This window comes from Thermobia domestica, chromosome 16, assembly GCF_964235325.1.
Source record: "Thermobia domestica chromosome 16, izTheDome1.hap1.1, whole genome shotgun sequence".
Lineage (NCBI taxonomy): Eukaryota > Metazoa > Arthropoda > Insecta > Zygentoma > Lepismatidae > Thermobia > Thermobia domestica.
The window spans coordinates 975,581-998,232 of NC_137469.1; the positions used below are offsets into that span (position 1 = coordinate 975,581).

Below are 22,652 nucleotides of genomic sequence, written 5' to 3' on the forward strand. Positions count from 1 at the left end.
TAAAAGAATACGTAGAAATATACTGTATGTGTAACAATGTAAAATATTTCACCTATATGTATAATCACTTCTGTAAATCTTACATAAGTACCATGTACATGTGCAAGAGCGCCGATCCTAGCGGGGCCAGGGGGCCCGGGCCCCCCAAAGCTCATGTGGGCCCCCTTATTGTGTTTATGAATATACAATATTTGGCATAATTTGAATTGAATTTGTCATAAAATCCTCATATATATATATATACCTTCTGCATCTGAATGGTGCCCCCGAATTTACAGAGAAATCGGCGCCCTTGTACATGTGAACTGAGCCCTTCAAATATCATGTATTGGTTAGATGGAGTAAATAAATGAAATAAAATATGCCAAAGCAATATATCTTTAAAAAAAAAAAAAATAAGGCGAAACGACATTGTGAAAATTATTCCAGTTTTAACACAATAAACTGCTTGTAATTTGCAATATAACTCGTGTAGGCTCAGTGTTAAGTGTTTCCCCCCTGAATTTGAGATTTGTATAGATTTTATCAATAGAATAGTAGTAAGTCAGTGAAAATCGCGAAATTTTACTTATATCAAGGGGTCTTGCCCCCCCCCCCCCATCTAAATCTGAAATGACGCTACTGGTATACACACGTCCAATCTGCACACGGGCGCCAATCCCACCGGGACCCCCAATATTTATAAAACTGTTTTCGTCCCTCCAATATTTCAAGTAACTTAGATTAACTATGACTCAAAAGAGGTTCAACCATGTAACAGTTTGTTATATTCACAAGATAATGTTGGACAAAGCGGGTATGAAAACAGTAGCACAAAAGTTTGTTTCCAATTGAAAAAAAAAAAGAAGTCAGTTTTTTGGCCCTATGAACAAGGGCGCCCATGTGGATTCCAAGGGGGGGCAAGTATAAGCGACGTTTCAAACATATTTCTAGTTTCAAATTTTGCTGTAACTAATGTAAAAATTCTATTGGGTTTTCAATATTCCCAAGCACAATTTTCTCTTAAGGGGGAAAGCGCCCCAAACCCCCCCCCGATGGACGCCCTTGCCTATAAAGTGAAGTAAACTAAACTGTAAAGCAGCGTTTCCCAACCGGTGTGCCGCGGCACACTGGTGTGCCGCGAATGGGCCGCTGGTGTGCCGCGAGAAAATCGAAACAAATTATTAATTCTATACGAACCAAATTGCAAGACGGGAAAATATATATTTATATTTCACATTACTATGAACCTCTACTATAAATCTACAATTTTAAATTTCATACTGTGTTACTTTTCTGTACATTTTTAATGTTGAAAAACGTATTTATCATTGTCGTGACCATTATTACTTCTTTATTGTTGCAGACTATTTCGTAACTTGAAATTTTAACATATCATTCAATAAATTCAACAAAGCAAGCATGCATACAAATTACCTACATTTGTGTTTTAAAAGTATAGGAAATTTGTTTATTTGTTCGTTATTTAGTGATCTTCCCTTTTAGTTAGAGGTTAGATACAGTTTTCGAAAGAGAAAGTGGATTTTTAAAAACCCGAGTCCTATATTTCATTGCTATTGTTTTCTATTTTAAAATTAGAATGAAAAATAAGTATAATGATTTAGCACGGGGGAAAATCAGTGATCGAGCTTTCTTCTCTATAAGAAGGAAATTAGTAATCACATTAAAATACCACGGTAATTATATATATTATATTATATATATGGGTGTGCCGCGAGAATTCAAGTTACACCTGTAGTGTGCCGCAAGTTGAAAAAGGTTGGGAAACGCTGCTGTAAAGTAACAAACTTTTTGTTTAGACAGCGAGCAGCAAAGCGAGTTTAGTTTAGCTAAAAACACATAATTTTGAACTGAATTTTTACCTATACATTGTTGAGCCTCATTTACATTAGTTGTAGGCTTGTTGGCCTAAAACCGGTTTTCCAAAGCTTTATTGTTTCTGAATATTCACTTGCCTTTTATCATTATTTTGTTTTTGACATGCACTTTGTATCATTTAACTAAAATTGGAAAACAAGGTTGAATTTTACACTGTTTGAATAAATGAACAAACTGTAAAATGTGTGTTTCTTTTGGTACCACATTTTCCCAAAAATTAGACTATCAAAGGTAAAAATAAACACAAAAATTTTTAAGTTTTTGTTTGGTTTTAAAGTCAAAAATGTTTTAAAATGCAATGTAAGAAGGCTATTTTTTTCTAAATTTTCCGGGAGAGCCCCCCCTGCGCGCATCACTGGGGGTATTCCATATATCACAGTCCCCTCTGATAGTCTGTCCCCCCCAAACTTTATGTGCTGATGACGCCAATGAATCTGCAGACATAATTGCTCATTTATTTATTTATTTATTTATTTAACCAACATCCAGATAAATTTTGTTAGCTGTTTACATTGATAATTAAGTCAGAATTCTTACTTAATAATAATAATAATAATAATAATAATAATAATAATAATAATAATAATAATAATAATAATAATAATAATAATAATAATAATAATAATAATATAATCTATGATATTTCAAAGCTTTGTTGGAAATTATAGATCCAAGACTTACTGAGATTCCCTGGGAATTTTCTGCACTCAGCACATGCTGGAATGAAACCAAAACAATGAATTATGTAGACAAAGATAAATTAACAAATGAAATATATATATATATATATATATATATATTACAGCACAACATGTTTTCCAAAAATATAATGAAATTTAAAAGTCTAGCTTATAGAAGAGCAATAAGAAATACGTATATCCGGGAATACAGTAGCATTAACTTGGTACTTGGTACATAACTACTTAAAGCCATAACTACTTTAAGTCGTTGTTAATGAGTTAAAGGTAGCCATTCAATTAGGCGTGAGGCTATGAGTCTTTTTAAATGAAACCTGTTTCAGCTAAAATAAAGTTCTGTGAAATTGGATTTTTTTTCTTTTCAACTGGTTTTCACGCACCTAAGACTTTAAAATACTTTTTACGGTATACACGTAAGAATACCGTAAAAACTTTTTTTTTATTTATGTATTTTTACAATTCTCAGATCAACAAGTTTTCTCTTGGAACTTGGGAGTTGCTCATTCAGTGTTTAAAATCACGTAGCCTATGAACTAAACAACGTAAGCCCTCTTATGTTACAGCTATGGAGGTCATTGGCCCCCAAACGGCTTACAATTACGTAGTGGGTGGTCAGCACATCGATTTTCTTACGACTATTTCTCGGTTTTAAGCAGCCCTACGATTGTCTTTCAATGTTGGCGAACTGTTTTAGATTCGATTTTCACTGTAAACGCTCGGTGGAAAACGTTTAAAAGCTTTTTCAGACCAGATATTATGAGTGAGGTTTATCTGAGTTTTCGTCATTCACACCAGGCAAATGCCACGATGGTACCTAACATATAGGTCCCAGGTCGCTTCCTTCCTCCCCCCGTCCTTTCTTCTTTCCCTTTTTTTTCGGATAGTGTGCTCGCCGAGGGACGTCGTTTCTCATACGTGACGGGCTAACATGGCCTTAGATGCTGAAAGCCCAGAAATCTAAATCCTAATTCTAATCCTAGTGATGGGCTAGCATGACCATAGATGCCGAAAGCCCAGAAATCTAAATCCTAATTCTAAATCCTCGTGACGCAGAAGCATTCTGATAATTTCTTAAGAAAATTAATTAAGATAATTACGAAAAATCAGGGCATTAATTTAGTATAAACATTTACAAAACGAGACAAGTTTTCCGAGAATCCAGACGAAATTTCAACAAAATTTAGGAGACGAAAATCCTATATCTCTAAGTACATCAAGAAGTGCCGAATTAGGGCTCCATAACAACACAGATCTTAGTGAAACATAATGATCATAACCAGTGGAGTAACTAAAGGCTTGGGGGCCCTCCCGCAGAAACCGTGGAGTGGGGCCCCTTCTCTACGTCCCACTTAACGAGTTAGGGGCCCTCTAATGGCTTGCGGCCGCTGCAATGCGGGGTCTGCGGGACCCTTATTTACGCCCCTGATCATATATATATATATATATATATATATATATATATATATATATATATATATATATATATATATATATATATATATATATATATATATATATGCCATTGGAAAGAAATGGTGCTGGGAGGACGTCATGCTTTAACTTTTCGTTGTGTGAATAGTGTTGTCCACGAGATCACCATAATCTGAGTTGTTGCAGATAAGCAGTTCTGCTCTTTTTTAGTTCAATTGCGCAATAAAATGATCCAATAGATTCAAAACTTTGACAAGAGAATATTATATAAGAGTTTACAATTTAAATTTCTGGGCTTTCGGCATCTAAGGCTATTTAGCCCGTCACGTATGAGGGATGACGTGCCTCGACGAGCACACTATCCGGGGAAAGGGAAGGAAGGAAGCGGCCTGGGATCTGTAAGTTAGGTTACCAACTGGGGATTTGCCTGGTATGAATGAGGAAAACCTAGGAAAAACTGAGGTGAGGTGATTTTAGTTTAGCGTCCCGTTCAGCAGCGAGGCTATATGAGACGTGGACCTACTGATTAACGTGGAATCCAAACCACATGAGCTCCCGCCGGGAATTGAACCTGGGTGTCAGGAAAAACTGATTCAGGATGGTTGACCTGAAAAAGCTTTTTACACTTTTTCTACCGAGTGCCCCCACCGGAAACCGAACCCTGGACCGCTCGCACCAAGAATATATAAGAGTAAGTGTACCATTGCTGTTCCTGCACAAAAGCCAGAACGTCATTGTTTCCAGAAGGAACATTCAGGATGTCTGCTTGTCTAGCAATAACACTATGCTAATATTTGCTTGTTTCTTGTTAACTTGTTCTTGAGAAACAGCGAAACCCTGCTTGTAGTGCAAAGAATAACATCTCTAACCATGCACAACTTATCATTAACCAAACTGATTACTCACCACTTGGTATAGCTCCACGACGCTCATAGAATCAGGATCTACCATTTCAGCACCAATCCGAGGCACCAAATCCAGGCCCAATTTTCTGCAAAAAAGAAAGAAATACATTAATTGTTATCATAGGTTGCATTACGGAATGAAGAATCCATTACTATATATACCACACCTGGTGAAAGACTGTTACAAGTCAAAAATACACATTTGTAGATCAAAATCGGTCCCTGGAATACTTGTATTTCTGCCTTCTAGGAGTTAAATTTTTAAAGTTTATGCGAAAATACCACAAGCCGGAGCTTGCGTCTCTCCAATCAATAGCGACGATAACGCAAAATTGCCATTTTTTGAGTTGTAACACCCTTCCATCGGGAGTGTGATATAAAGTTATTTATTACGTTTGTCTGTGGTCAAGAGATTATGAAACCCGAAAGAAAATTATGAGTAGTGGGTTGTATAGTTTCAGGCATATTGTTCACTTAGCTACAGTTACATTCAGTGGCGTATTCACGATTTTATTTCCGGGGGGGGGCTTTGCTAACTTTCGAGGGGGAGCTTTGCCTGAAAATGTGAAAATTCTGCAAGATATTTCATATACTTTACTATAGTAAGTAAGAATTCGGAGGGGCTTAAGCCCGGAAGCTCCCCCTAAATACGCCACTGGCTACATTAATTTTACACTGTATTTAAAAGTTTTAGAGTAAGTCATAAATTCCGTGTCCGAAGAGTACACCAAATGAACTCTTTTTTTCACAGACGGGGATGGGAAGTTCCGGAACCAATGTGAACAATGGTATTGGCCAGTCTTAACAACTTTCATTACGATCACGCTTATAGGGCTTAGGGTTGTAATATCGCTACTCCAAATGATAGCTTCTAAACTAAAGGGAATTACTGAATTCTAGTTTTTGTAATACATAGCTAGAGCCTTTATCTCGGCCGGATTCATTAATGGGTGCAATCCATTAAGAATTCCATTAATTCATCCACAATCCAACGATGACATTAACCGTGACCATTCAGATTCAATGTTCTATTAAGGTAAATATACGAGGTGCACACCAAAAGAACGTACCGTTTTGTTCTAATTTCCAAGAACAATGAAATACAGGGAACTAGCCTGTGTCTATTTCTCAAAGAACTCTTCCCTTCTATTGATAGCCTACACAGTTTCCATCACTCCGTCCATTTTGTGGGGCCGCAGTGGCTCAATGGTAGAGTGTTCACCTCTGATGCATGGGGTCCTTAATTCGATCCGAGCTCGCGCAAAGTGAGATTTGTGGTGGACAAATACCGTGTGCGTGAGATTTCTCGGTGTTCACCTGTTTCCTCCCACTTTATTCATTCCACCATTTCATTCATGTCTCATCATCAACGCCTCCTTTAGCCTAACCGGCATAACTGTAGGGCGTAAAAAAGATTTTTTTTTCTTCATTTCCGTCCATTTTGTGTAGCATGTGGCATAGTCATCCTTGGGAGTATGTTTCAGGTACTAGAAAATAACACTTCCCAGAAATGATTTACTGGCAAAATGATGTCCATCAAGAGAATCCTTCAAATTTGACAATAACCAGAAGTTACTTGGGGCTAAATCTGGTGAGTAGGGTCTATATGGTAGAAGTTCAATACAAGGATCAGCCAAGAATGGCATTACAACATTAGCACTTTGTGGTGGGACGTTGTTCATGTGGAGGATGAAATTGCCATTTGTGGTCGTTCTTGAGTCAATTTTGACAAACAAATTCTGCATTCAAAACTGTTCGAAAATATTCGCTCGTAATTGTATGACGTTTCACAACAGGGTGGAACAATATTAGTCCCTGAGAATCCCAGAAGATAGCGCACAGCATCTTCTCATTCATGTCAGCTGACTATTTATTGGGGGCGTGTGAATATTTTTTTTTCTCTTTCAATGAAGATTGAGGGCAAAATGAAAGTCGCTTGCACACATAATTTCCAAACTTTATTTAAAGATTCTGAACCCACAGTATGCAATAAGTAATTCATTTGTATTTTTATGTACCTTTTGGACTATGACCAATCAAAAAGTATCCAGTTTGAGAAACACTGATATATTTGAAAACTCCTTTCGTCTGAAAACCTTTAATTTCATTTTCGAGTAAGAATGTGACAGAAGACAGCCGAAAGAAGATCCATTTTAAATGAAGTGAAATCTTTAAGTTTTACGTCCCATAGTTATGCTAGCTAGGCTAAACAGAACGGTGACGATGAGAAATGAATGAAATGGTAGAATTAAGAAAGTGGGTGGGAACGGAAGAACTCCAAGAAAACCCATGCACACGGTGTTTGTCCACCACAAAGCTCACTTGGAGCGAGCAGGGATCGAACTAGGACCCCCATGCACCAGAGTTGAACACTGTACCACTGAGCCACCACAGTCCCATATCAAATTTAACCGTATTTAATTGCTCTGGGGGCTGCGGTGGCTCAGTGGTAGAGCGTTCACCTCTGGTGCTTGGGGTCCCGGGTTTACTCGGGGTTCTCCCGTTTCCTTTCACTTTCTTCATTCCACCATTTCATTCATTACTCATCATCACCCTCTCCTTTAGCCTAACCGGCATAACCGTGGGACGTAAAACTCAAAGATTTCATTTCATTTTTTAATTGCTCTGTGATAACTAAGAGATCGGCCGCCTTATGCAGAGTCGTTTTCACGTATAATTAGCGTCATACTAAAGACCTGACTACTGCAGAAGACATATGTTAGTCGGGCTCTTTAGTATTGCACTAATCACGCGTCAGAACGACTCTGCATAAGGCCCCGGGTGTTTAGCCACTACAACATACAAAAACAGACAAGCAAACAACCCCAAAACAAATTTTAGAACTTTATCTCATATACACTATTATATAAAAGAAGAGAAAGGGACTAATTGACCAAGGCCTAAGCCATATTACTAGACTCAGGCAAAAATATGGACAGAAGATACATTTTATCACGAAAGTAAAGGGTAAGAAATGGTGTTTAGAAATACATATCTTAAAAGGAGTTCAATTTTTTTGCTAAGGAATCCGTGAAGTTTCGAAAACGGAACTTGGCATATTAACTTCCCATTTAAAATAGCTGAACATGTGTTTCAGCGTTTCTAAACAAAACGAGGAAAGGAGCAATTCCTATAATAGTCAGAGCCGCGGTGGCTCAGTGGTGTAGAGGATCCCAGCTCCCGTCAGGTGAACGCTGTGGCGATCAAACACCGTGTGCGTGAGTTTTCTCGGGATTCCCCCGTTCCCTTCCATTTTACTCATTCCACCATTCCATTCACTTCTCATCATCACCGTCTCCTTTAGCTGAGTTGATTTTGAGTTTAACGTCCCATTCAGCAGCGTGGCTATATGAGACGTGGACCTACTGATTAACGTGGAATCCGAACCACATGAGCTCCCGCCAGGAATCGAACCCGGATCTCCCGCGCAAAAGGCACGTACGCTAACCGCTTAGCCACGGAGGAGTTCTCCCGTCTCCTTTAGCCTAGACGGCATAATCGTGGGACATAAAACTGAAAGATTTCATTTTTTCCTATAATATTGAAGTTTCCGTTTTAGATTCATTATAGCCTATGTCATTCTAACCGCACGAAGAATACGCACTTCCGTTAGTTTTTATTATACTATTTCTAACATGAAGGAATAGATATTTTGCTTCTAGTGATAACTCAAACTGAATTGTTCTAGATGTAGAACTCGATTGCAAACAAAGAGATATGAAAGGAGAAATATGCCGTCTCAGGAGAAAGGAATTCCTGTTAGGATTCAGCTATTTTTAAGGAATGCAATAATCTTTACTCAGCATACAATTATTGCTGTTACTAATTCGTGCTGACTCTTTCAAAATGACTGTAAAAATTGTTAAAGCCTCTTACAATAGAAAGCATAAAGTTTAATGGAGGACTGCTATTGACCAAGTATTACAAAGTTCCATTTGAGTAAAATATAGATACATGGTTTTCACAATTCTTGATACAGTGTTCGGGAGGTGATTTTGTTCTCAACAAGACACCAAAACGTCTACACAAAGAGACGACAAAACGGTTTCATTTCTTGGTTATGAGCTTCGTAGTAGATGAAACAGTGGCGGCTCTTGCGAGAACACTCATCGGTAAAATTTAGCATTTTATCGTTGCAAGCTACGCGAATTAGTACACATTTCACCGTTACATGTTGTATAAAACAATCAGTACATGTTTTAAGTTCTCCCCTTAGTTAACCCTTTTAAATTGGATCACCTATTTTTAGGTGATAGGGTAGTATCTTCATTATTCGATTGAAAAAGTACCAATAAAGGTTTTTACTTCGGTTTTTTATTATTTTATTTTATAAACCTGGAGGTATTGTAGAACATGTTACGCATGGTTTCACGCCTTTCTGCGTCGAGACATAGGGGATGATCACGTCATAACTTTTAAAAATTATTATTATTATTATTTGTCGTGGTTGCCTTTGCACCTAGAAGATTGAAATTGTTCACACACATTCAGTGCAACGCTTTGTATTTTTTTAAAGATTTTTTTTTTCAGATTTCTGCGTTAACACAGGGCGAGGGCGGTCCAGAGGGGAGAAAGGTAAAAAAGGGATATTTTTAACAAAAAATTTTTTCGCGATTTTCCCGCCCCAGACACATGATGGAGACATGTGAATGGTACCATTTGAAATGCTGTTCTATTCTGAAGAGAATGGCGTGCTAACCATTCTAGCACAAATAAGGGCATCCTTATTTGTGATCCTAGCACATATAAGGATGATGCTGCAGCTGCTTAACTGAAAGTCTATAATTTACCTTCTAAGACAACACAGCAGAGGTGTGCACGGGTCGGAATTTTTAGCCCGGGCCCGGCCTGGCCCGTGGATTTATAATGTGAGGCCCGACCCGAGTCCGAAATATGTTTTAGCATTTAGGCACGAAATAAGCCCGAATTACAGAAACGTAATAAATTAATGCAAAATTGTATTTTTATTTACGGCAATTAGAGGTTTAATTTTGTAGTTGTGTTTTAAAAGTTTTCCAGAAAGAACAGCGCAATATAAATCATTGTACACTATATTTACAAAGTTAGGCTCGAAAAGGCTCGAAAAATATGGTTGTATATTTAAAAATTTACTGCCCAAGCCCTCTGAAAAGCTTTGAAAAGAGCTTTAGACAGAGATCTTAAAAGAAGAAACATATATTACAAAATAATCAAACGGGAACTTGTTTCTTTTTTGTACTGAATGTGTCAAGTGGTATAGTGGGTCATAAGAAATACAGTACTCATACTAGAAATAACAGTGAAATCAGATCTGAGGCTCCCCGCACAACTAAAAAGAATTAAGCCACTAAAGTTAGGCTCCCTCAGGCACTGTGGAGTCCTAATGGATGGTTACGGTCACTACTGCTCATCCTAATAGTAGCCGACACAAGCAGCTGTTCGGAACATAGCCGGTCATACAGATCCAGAATATCTTTTCCCGTTCTTCCTGTATATCTTAACGCAGGTGGGCATTGGTCGTTCCCGGAGATCGGTTTGTGGTCAGATGTCTCCCTACCATGCCCCATACGTGTTCAGTAGGCTTTTGGTCCGGACACCTAACAAGCCATCGAGTAAAGGACGCTGGGTTGCTCTGTGGTATAGGAAGGTACGTTCTATATTAGGTTCTTGCAGGACATGACTGACATTACAAGTGTACGGAGCACCCCCATTCTTCTCTTAATGCAAATCTTAAATAAGCTGGATGTATAGCTTATAGCTGTTATATGAGTTTTTAAAAAGCTGAATTTTGGGACTTACCTACACATCATGCCTTGACACCACCTACAATGTACTCGGTAATTAGCAGGTGTCAGAAGTAGTGGTGCGAGAGGAATGCGTGAACGTCGACCAATAACTAAAAATCTATTTTTTTAAAATGTTCATACCTCAACATGGGGAATCATAATGACTTTCAATGCACCACATAATCAAAGGTCACAATTTGCCCTCTTTGGAAATCAGAGAAGCCGCAAATTTTATATTATCACTGTCTGCTCAGCTCACTGACAATTCTGTTCTACTGCTCCTTATGTATTACAGGGTTTGCTCTTTGCCAACTCAGACATCTGAAGTGTTTCCAACTTCAGATAAATTGATTGCTAAAGTTGGTGGCATGCCTTATTATTATTATTATTATTATTATTATTATTATTATTATTATTATTATTATTAGTAGTAGTAGTAGTAGTAGTAGTAGTAGTAGTAGTAGTAGTAGTAGTAGTAGTAATAGTAGTAGTAGTAGTAGTAGTAGTAGTAGTAGTAGTAGTAGTAGTAGTAGTAGTAGTAGTAGTAGTATTGGTATTTAGAGTGCGTACCTGTATTATTGAGACATGCTAAACACATGGGTATTATCAGAACTTTAAGAAATGGTGGCTGCAATAGGATGAAGCACCTGCACACTTCACGTTTTCCGCAAAGATAATTTTCCAAATGATTGCACTGCCTGTGGCACTTAAACGTAGCGTGTTCCTTATCATAATCACAAACAAGTTTTAATCTTATCCACTGGACAAGTATTAGTGGTGTATTATCATGGCGTAAGTATATACGCGACAAAAGATCGAAACAACAATTGCGTCGTAATGTGGAAGCGTCCTTTACGCTATCATATCAAAAGCGCTTTATTCCATGGCATGAAAGGAAATATGAAAGAGTTTTTGCTTAATGTGCGTAGGACCAAATGATGCGCAACTAAACCCAAAGGACTAGTAATTGTCGCCAAGCATTTAACTTTGGCAAGCAACCAGTAACAACACCATGATCAGACGGCGATGGATGTCATGAAGACAGCTACGCGACCAATCAGATTACATGTACCAGATTTGTGCAAGCTCTCAGGTACAATCAGTCTCAAGCTAAATAAATAAGGGAAAGACCGTGTGAGAAAGAGACCTTTAAGTGGAAAGCGAGTGAAAGACCGACCCTCATTACGGATAATGAGTCCGAGCCTTTAGCATGCGCGAGCGAGTGCTAGTCTTGTCTTGCATGAACCACATTACGGTTAACGAATATGAGCAATAATGTAATGCAATAACGTAACACGAGCAGCACGTTTAAGAATAACGAAACTGAACCTGCACGAGCTCCAGAGGCCAATACTCCATAAACAAAGCCCTCATCGGTGGTCTAGTGGCTAGCGCGCGGCCCTTTGGTACACGAAATCCCGGGTTTGATACCCGGTAGGAAAACATGGATACATTTCAACGCTTTACAGTGGTTCGGAGTCCACCTTAAACTGTAAGGCCATATCTCATAGGATGCCTTGGTGCTGAAAAGGAACGGTGTACCTAACAGGCCTACCAACGAGCTCAGGAGACAAGCGCGTTATGCTGTTTGCAGCGAAGCGAAGTGTTCATTGCAACGAAAGCCGGTAGTCGTGTTAAAACGGGTCGACTACTTTCCATACGCCTCTGCTCGTAAAAGAAATGGAAAATGAGTAGCACAGTTTCAGGAGTAAGAACTCTTTTTCTGTTTAAATTTACTGAAACATAGACAATGCATAATATCTTGAGCTCCTAACAGATAAAGCCACGTCATGTTCAAACAGATGGAATCCAAAGGCAAACAAAAACATAAGACTCTGTGACTAAGTTGTGGACAAAGTGCAGCACAATACAATCTCCTGCTTGTTTACCACTCCAGCTACGAATTCTTCCATTTCTACGCGAAACTATAGCAATGTATATCAATTGTCTTTATCTTGCTAAATCTCCAGGATCCATGGGATATTTTAAATGTTATATAATTATATCAAATGCTTAATTTTATTTTCATCCACTTCCAAAGGTGATTTTAAAAAAAATCTTTAATTCTGTGCTTTATGCCAACACGCATCATCCTGGTGAGCAAATCAGATTTGCGTAACATTTTAAACAGCTGGAAAAAAAAGTTATTCTATTCATGAAATAGAAATCCAGCCAAATTTATAAATTTACAGCTGCAATAATAATAATAATAATAATAATAATAATAATAATAATAATAATAATAATAATAATAATAATAATAATAATAATAATTATTATTATTATTATTATTATTATTATTATTATTATTATTATTATTATTATTATTATTATTATTATTATTATTATTATTATTATTATTATTATTATACACTAACTTGACCATTCTACAGATTGCCTACTGTGGTACTGGCTTTTCAATGTGCTCGCATGGAACTGTAAACCAATACGAAAAGAAACAGTTGCGAATGCTCTAAGAGTATTGCCAGAACGAACCTAAAAAGAATTATTTTTCATATAAACTTCTACAGGCTTTATACCAATTGTTCTATGAACTTTATTATTATACTCATTGAACAATTGTTATAGTATATCTATCCATTTATAATTTCCTTGAGTACTAAATATTTTTTTCTAGATGTTTTGTTTAAGAGTTCTGTTAAAACGTTTTACGATATGTTGTTTTACGAAGACACATGCTCAAAATGGAGGGCTCAAAATTGAAAAATTTGCAAAATATCTCTCTATGGCTTACACTTCCCGAGATATGGCTCCTTAACCCTCCATAGCACCCGTGGTCAATTGTAACATCAAGGCACGCGCGCGGAGTCTCACCTATATCTTAATTTTAATGTGTATATTGTTTTTAAGCGATATTAAACTGTTTCATATTTTCTTTGCAACGTTTTTGATAATTGTGCATGTATATTTTACAGCACAAACTCTATTAACAGCCCTAAGAAAACTAAAATTCCTCTATCCGCGGAGTGTGACGAAGGGTTAAATCTCCCGAAATCGGAAAATTTTTGGCCAACATCTCGGGAACGGTAAGAGTGACGTGAAAAATTCCATCACTTCTTCGAGATAGTTTTTCATTCTCTATCCAATGGAGGGTTCAAAATTGAAACATTCGCAAATAACAGACAAACAGACGGACAGAACACACACACACACACAGAGAGAGAGAGAGAATTCAATAACGAACTTTTTACGTTCGTCGAACAGCACTGATCTTGTAACGGTTCAACAACTTGAAACGGCGTGTGCATCTACTAACTGCACCCGCTTTAAGTCTGGCAGTGGTTCGGAGTAGGGCTTGTCCATCATAACCTCCGTGTTGGAGAAAAACGTAAAGCACAAGAACCTATCTTAACCCAAAAATCCACGCTTTTCCTTTCCAATTCGACTGGGCTTCCTCTGAAGATTCCACCTACACTGAAATATTAATACTTTAATTTATTACACATTAAATTCTTCGACCGCCATAACTTTACACGTTGGATAGAGATCTCAAGAAAATCGTAGACCTTCACGTTGGCGGCCCTAGTACCCCTTCTAATTGTCTCAGATATATGAACGATATCTCGTTTTAAATCTTATGGAACATAAGATTCCAACGAGCTAACTTTTGTGTCCCCATGCCAAACCTACAGAAGAAAAAGATTTTTTTTTTATTTTTGGAAATTCGTGAGGCTGGCAACACTGTTACTTGTCGTACACAGGAAAAATATTTTCACGTACACGCCAGACATTGGGTACAATCATATTTAAAAAAATGAAAGGCGGGAGTTCAATACCAAATGAAAAAAAAAAAATCCAATCATGTTTCCTACGAGAATCACCCTGTAGTCCTACATATTTTTCGAAATATTTTAGTCTACCCTGACGCTCCTAATTGGCACAGGGATATAAGCTATGCCTCGTTCGAAAGCTTATGGGACACAGATTCCAACGAGAAAACTTTTATCCTCTCTGTACCCAACCCACAAAAGAAGAAAAATTTGAAAAAATACATTTTCTCGAAGTTGGCAACACTGTTATTTGACGTGCTCAGGAATGGCCATACACACGGTATCATTAGTTAGGATGTTCATATAGCTTTATTGATATCACTTTTTATGATTGTAGCTCCTTTGGCGGGGAAGTTTTCCTCCCCCAAATGCTGAAGGGGAGGGGGAACTAAAAACATCCAACTTTTCCCCCTAGCCTTCCGCTGTTACACCCCCGATATGGACAAAATGCACACCGTTGGAAAGTTTCATCCTTCCTGAAGAGGTAGAAACCTAAATCATATCTCTAGGTTAATTATGAGCGGAGTGATGGAGGTTTAAGAGTCTTCATAAAGGCGAAATTAAAATACCGCTAATTTTACAGTAATTATGTGATATCTTCAAATAGATAAAATATAATTGAAATATGGAACAAGAGCGCCCTAGACAATATTATTTTGTGGGAGGTACCGTTATCACAAGTCACCTAGTGGCTTTCCGTTTTCAGCCCTTTAGAAACGCGAAAATAAATGCCGATTTTCAAAATGGCTCGAAATCAAAAGCAGATAAGTGAGTCATGATAACGGTTTCTCATGTAAAATAATATTGTCTAGGGCGCTCTTGTTCCACATTTCGATTATCTTTTATCTATTTGAAGATATCACATAATTACTGTAAAATTAGCGGTATTTTAATTTCGCCGGGATGAAGACTCTTAAACTGCTGGCTCAACTCCTATTAATTAAGCAGTTCGTCCTGTAAAAGTTTATGCTGTAGGCCCAAGTCTATCTTTGAGCTGCATTAGGGAATCAAGATTTGTCAAAAACTCAGTTTTCCCGAATAAATATTTTGAATTATCAAGTAAAAGAAAAACATCATGAATATTTAAAAAAGAAAGAAAGAAAAAAAAATTTTAAAACAAGAGTAGTGCTAAATCAATGCACCAGTTCCCTAGCTACGTAGCAATGATGGTGCCAGCACATCGGCTATAAGATTTCTCAATCTGCGGTGGCATGTGTCTTGATTGCTCAGATGACGGAAACTATGCTAAAAACACCAATTCCTCATGACATCTGGACATTTTTTTTCTGTTAATCTCCTTCATCAAATTCTGACGTCATCATGACAATTCCCATGCTCCTCCGCGTGACCTTTACTCCTTCCTTGTAACTGCAATAACGATTGAAGGAAATAGACCTCTTTTATGTAATATTCCATTCACCCGACAAACGGGATGTTATTTCAACCTTCTGCACATTTTCCGTTTAGCAGCACGATTTCAGATTGGAATACAGTAAAACCACGTTAATCTGGACTAACTGGGGGATCAGCTGACCGGATTAACTGAAATGACCTAAAGGAACAGCAGTGTTGCTATTCACATTTCATGACATTTTCCATTTTCGGTTTCGGTTTTGAACCGATTTTTGGTTTTTTAAATCAAAATATTAAAATGGTTTCCAAACAAGGAGGCAGACTACTAAAAATGATTTTTAAAAAAAAGCTAACCATCCTCCTCCTCCTAGTCTTGCATTTTCATCGTGTTTCTTGTATGTACAGGATCACCACTTTCTTGCTTCCATTAGATCTTCAATTTATCTCCCTCGTCCTAATATTGAGTGTATCCACTCACCCTCAAGTAGATTAACTTCATTAACCGAGCCTTCCTCGACTCAGTAACCCTTGTCCATTTCTCACAGCCTCTGCGCACCACCTATGGGGTACAAGAACCATCATGATTTTGGCGTAGCTTTTATGACCAGATGCTCTTCCTGACGTTCACCATTCTTATTTCCCAGGCTTGGGACTGGCACCAGTTGAACTGGATGTCTTCTCCCTGTAGACACACAGAGAGTGGGTGGGTCCTCGTAATGATCTTTACACTATAGTCCGCGTCTCCCGAATTGACAAGTGGCATCAGCCAATAAGCTCGCAGTGCGTTGTTACTAAACTTTCAGGGAGGAATCTAATCATTCTAATTGATTTTGTTCGTATTTGTGGACAATTATGAATGATTAGATTCCTCCCTGAAAGTTTAGTAACATCGCACTGCGAGCTTATTGGCTGATGCCACTCGCCAATTCGGGTGACCCGGACTATAAGCACTCTTATACTAATGTTATTAACACTAAGCATCAATGGCAAAGGAAGTGGAAGGAAATGAAACGGACTGTATCGTCTGTGGCATTCGTTTGCTGGTAATCAAGAAAAACCTGTGAAAATTGACTGGCCACCGATTCCAAATAGAGACCGCTATCCAAATAGAGGATTGCTGGGGAAGAACGTTAATCATTAATTTATGCCTGGTTGGTATTGTTTGTTTTAGTGGCGAAACCTTATCTTGCTAACATCACTTTCCACTCTTACAATCACCTGAGTGTAAAGCAGTGATTTCCAACTAAATGCTCTCTGACGTCACAGTTTTCTGCTCCCCTTCTCAGTACATCACACGGACAGGGAAGGAAGCGTGAAGTAGATAAAATACATTATGGGCATGATCACGTGTACTCTCCCAACAATTGCTTACTCCGTTCATCCTTCCATCATTGTTTCTCTCTCCTTTTGTGAGGTTATCAAAGCATGATCTTACGTCACACATCGGTCCCAGAGACAATGTTTAGTGTGCAGTGCAGACTCATGTGCTGACCACTCTTGACGGCAGATCATAGGCTGCAAAGAGTTTGGTTTAATATTAGATGTCCCATTATGCCTCAAAACGGAACGAAATGAAATCTTTACTTTAGCGTTCCACAACTATGATCTGTAGGCTTAAGAAGATGCAGCACAATCAAAGTTGGCTGGATCAGAGTTTGGCCATTCAGCACCGAGACTATATGAGACGTGAACGTGGGATCCGATCCGACGATGCGTATGCGAAGATTAATGAAAGTGAACGATTATGAAAGAAACCAGTCAATGTGGGAGGAAAAAGAGAACCCACAATACTCTCCAGCCAAACTTACTTGATATGTGATTGAACCAGAAATCCCTTGCTCCAGAGGTAAGCGCTTTACCACTGAGCCAGTGGCGTAATAGATCCAGTCAGCTAAATGGTTAGCGTTATGGCTTTAGCTGCATAAGACCCGAGTTCAATCCATATAGTAACAACTACGTTCGTACTTCCCGTTAACAGACGTTAAACTTCGAAACATCGAACTCACTAAAGAAACGTGGAATTCCATATAGACCTGAAGGTACTTCAACCCCGTTCGTATTGGCAACGACTTGCTCGCAACCAATGGTGATTTCAGATTTCCTGTGGGGAAGACTTTTAATGCACAGGGAGTAAAGGAAGTACTGCCAAAATAACTCACGTTGAACACAATCGGATGTCCCAGGAGAAATTTTGTTTCTCTTAAAACGATATCTTGAAATACCAGCATATCCTGGGGAAAGTTTCGCCTTCTCATTAATATTCAATCAAACGGGATTTATAATACAGTATATTTCGTTTTGGGAACTTGGAAGTTGAGGTAAAATATCATATTAATTACATTGCAAATAATAATTATGTAGGAAACGAAGGGCAATATCAATTTAAGCTTAACTTTGACCAGTATTGTTTCATTACCCACAATGTTCGTAAGTGAACGATGACAGATAGTGAAGGTTGGTTAACCTGGGAAAGCACGCTTCACGTAGAAGTTCTTCAGTTGTATTCCTGTCGCAGGCACTGTGCGTGTATGCATGCCTGTTGACGTGGTACCACGGGCAGTCGCCACAAACATTGCTCCTGCCGTACATTTTAATCAGAATACATCGTTGTATGCGGACGTGAGTAAAAATTTAAAATCGCCACGATATGATGATACTCCCAGCCATAAACCAAAAAAACGCTTGCATTGTTTAGCCTTATGGAAATAAGTTTTATTGCAGTCTCTCTTCGCGGTCGCAAACGATCAACGCCATCGTGAAATCAATACAGAGATTTTTTTTAACGTTGAAAAGCGATGCATTGGTAATTATTCACACCAGCAACGCGTTATAAGTTACACTAGTGAAAGGATATTAGCTGAAATGCCCGTTCTTCGCACGGGAATAGATTTATGGGAAATAATTGAATCTCCTTCCTCTTTAGAACATTTATTTTAACAGAAGTATAATGACAGATATACAAAGCACACTCTACTTTTGGCATACATATTGAAACACAAAACATTCCGCCTTATGGAGAGTCGTTTTGACGCATGATTAGTGTCATACTAAAGGCCTGACTACTGCAGGAAACATGTTAGTCGAGCTCTTTAGTAGGGCACTAATCATGCGTCAAAACGACTCTGCATAAGGCCCATTGAGACTAAACCTATTCTTCTGACAGTACTTACTTTATAATAAAAATTCGCTTAGAGATTAGTTTTAGTTTTGAAACCGAAAATGGTTGATTTGTACCATCTCTGGTTTGAATAGAGGATTATGGAAGCAGATGGATCATATTCTTGGGACGCTGAAGCGATTAAAAAAAAATGAAGAATCGTTCTGACGCATGATTAGTGCCATACTAAACAGTTCGACCAACATTTATGCTTCCTGTAGTAGTCAGGCCTTTAGTACGACGCTAATCATATGTCAAAACGATTCTGCATAATGCCCCCAATTTTACGCATAGAACAGTTTGGAAATCCATTACTACTACTACTACTACTACTACTACTACTACTACTAATAATAATAATAATAATAATAATAATAATAATAATAATAATAATAATAATAATAATAATAATAATCTCTAGTTATACAGCTCAATTTCTTTCAAAATATTAAAAATGTTATAGCAATGTTGAAGGAACGAATACCCCTGAGTCTGTAGAATTAATATATACGTATAATGTGCATGTTTTTTATTCAAAATGGAGGAGAATTAGTATTTTAAGATGTTTCCCCATTGCACTGCAGCCATTTTGATATACGTTGAGATGACACTGTGTTGTGTTGGAAACACTGTAATGAAACTATGTGTTCCTTTGTCCTGCTCTTCCCCCAGTCGAGGTGTTCAATTCCAGCGGAGGAGGTGGCTGAAAACAGGTTCCTGCCGCCCGTCTCACGATTCTCTACACTCCAGTCTGGAACAGGGTTGGAAATATTTTACATCCCGAGAATCGTGCTCGACCGTTTGACTTGGCGTAGACCCAATAACAATGATATATAATAAAACTTTAAAAAAAAATGAATAACAAAACACCCTGGTAGTAGAATTAACTAGGAATGCAATGGATATACTCGATTGCAATGAAAAGAGCTGAGCGAGCTTAAGCAACGTAATCAGTTTATTGTGACTTTTTAAAACAATCAGTATTTTTCATAACAATCGCACAATTCTTCGTCTTGACCTTTTGTTCTGGCTAAAAAAAAGTTTAAAAAATCGTTAATTTGTTTTTAAATTGTGATTAAAATTGTAAATTTTTACGCTAAAAAAATAAAAGGGCTTCGCCGGAATTTTTGAAAATCACGCGCAGATTTTAATTGTTGACAAAAAAATCACGTGAAAACTTTTTCCCCATGTTAAGTCTATGGAAGCGTTTTTCGGTGATTATTCCTCGATGGTACATCGGATTTTTTATTTCGACCTATGTTGTCACTCAGCACGACATACTCTATCAGCGTGCTAAGTTTGGTTGAGATCGGCCAAACGGTCTAGGAGGAGTTCGCGGACAACCAAACGGCTAACCCGAGTATTAGAGCTTCGCTCGCTCAGCTCAATGACAAACGAAGGCCATTGAGATGGGTTTTAGTCAGATGATGTGTAGTCAGCATATTGCCTCCTCTGGTATTATTTACAGGCTTCTACAATACACTTTAGTATATTTTAATTCAAGTATCTTTCCAACTGTCTGAAGATGTAGAGTTAAAGATGAAAATTTTGTCTAAATTTGGGATCGGGCACGAGACCACAAACACCAAAGATATGCATGAAACTTATTCGGCTATATCAGCGTTTCCCAACCGGTGTGCCGCGGCACACTGGTGTGCCGCGAATGGGCCGCTGGTGTGCCGCGAAAAAATCGAAACAAATTATTAATTCTATACGAACCAAATTGCAAGACAGGGGAAAATGTATATTTATATTTCACATTACTATGAACCTCTACTATAAATCTACAATTTTAAATTTCATACTGTGTTACTTTTCTGTACATTTTTAATGTTGAAAAACGTATTTATCATTGTCATGACCATTATTACTTCTTTATTGTTGCAGACTATTTCGTAACTTGAAATTTTAACATATTCAATAAATTCAACAAAGCAAGCATGCATACAAATTACCTACATTTGTGTTTTAAAAGTATAGGAGATTTGTTTATTTGTTCGTTATTTAGTGATCTTCCCTTTTAGTTAGAGGTTAGATACAGTTTTCGAAAGAGAAAGTGGATTTTTAAAAACCCGAGTCCTATATTTCATTGCTATTGTTTTCTATTTTAAAATTAGAATGAAAAATAAGTATAATGATTTAGCGCGGGGGAAAATCAGTGATCGAGCTTTCTTCTCTGTAAGAAGGAAATTAGTAATCACATTAAGATACCACGGTAATTATATATATATATATATATATATATATATATATATATATATATATATATATATATATATATATATATATGGGTGTGCCGCGAGAATTCAAGTTACAGCTGTGGTGTGCCGCAAGTTGAAAAAGGTTGGGAAACGCTGGGCTATATAGTAGTCTAACAACATTGAAACAAAGGGTTCTCTGTCCACCAGAGTTTTTCGTCAACTATAAAAGGTTGCATATTCAAGAGGAGTCTGAACGCGATTATTTCTGATTATGTTGGCAGTGTTTCTTTAACATCGGAAATTTTGTGTCATCACCATGAATCGAACCACGCTCACAACAGACGGAGTTTTAACCACTGGGAGACGTGGAATGACCTATAATAGTAATAATTCCGTCACCGTTCCCCTGTTTTTCATACAAATTATTTTTCGAAGAGTAATAATTTAGAATAGTGCTCTCGTATAGCTTACGGATGATACATTTCAATCGAGACACTATTCTTTCATCACTAAAATGCGTCATAGTTTCATCCACCTCTTTCCACTGGTTTAGTCAATACAGCAAACCTAAAACAAAGTATTTAACCCAAAAATTTGATATATTGATATGAATACATACGAAGTCTGATATTGAAACAAAATTTGTAATATAAAAGAAGCTCTAAATATTAACTTCTGATTTATAGATAAGGGGGAGGGCTCACTGGTAGGAGACCTTGCATCTGGTGCGTGAAGTTCCTGTTCGATCCCCGGCCAAGTAAGTGTGGTGGACAACATGGTGCCCGTAGGATTTGTCGCGGTCTTCGCACTTTCTCATTCCACCAATTCTTCCATTATCATTCATTTGCTTTAATCATCATCTCCCTTAGCCTAACGGGCATAACGTAGGGCGTTAAACTCAAGGATTTCATTTCATTTTCATTTTTTTCATTTCTAGATGGATGTAATGAGAAATACAGAGAACATTACAATTGTCACTTTAATGTTAGTCTCTTTGTGCTTTGAGCTGGTATATATTCATAAATTGAAGAAAATTTTTAAAAAACGTAGAGAAAAATATTTTTTTGTTGTTCATCGACAACCAGGACCAAGACTCAGATGTCGATTCCGGAAATTCCGTGACGTATATCAGGCCTAGCGTAGCTTTATGGTTAGCGCACATAGCCTTGTGTTCAACTTCCAATGGGAACACTTTTTTCACCAACTTTTGTGACACAACTATGCAGTTACCTAATTTTTTTTTTTTTTTTTAATGTTAGAATTAGCACAGTAAATTTTCTTGTTCCCATTTCTTAAATTAATAACGAGGTATTTATTTATAAAATATGAACAAAATCACCTTTCGTTTTTGAAAAAAAAAACTTTAAAAACTAAAAATCTCATTCCCAAGAATAATATTCCCCGTGTACATATTTTCAGGTGCTTTCCTCTTTTGCTCCCGGACCTAAAATAAATTAAATTAGATTACGTATA

At 37.5% G+C, this 22,652-nt stretch overlaps 1 protein-coding gene across 4 annotated transcripts in view; it reads right to left on the minus strand.

Annotated features, from left to right (window-relative positions):
- spg (dedicator of cytokinesis spg) overlaps positions 1-22,652 on the minus strand; it is a 499,880-nt gene that overhangs the window by 140,485 nt on the left and 336,743 nt on the right. For all 4 annotated transcript variants that reach the window (XM_081742033.1, XM_081742031.1, XM_081742032.1 and 1 more), the window contains exons 7-8: positions 4,914-4,998; positions 2,560-2,595 (exon numbers count right to left, since the gene is read on the minus strand). In XM_081742033.1, the coding sequence (XP_081598159.1) occupies positions 2,560-2,595; positions 4,914-4,998 (121 nt within the window). The remainder of the gene's footprint in view (positions 1-2,559; positions 2,596-4,913; positions 4,999-22,652) is intronic.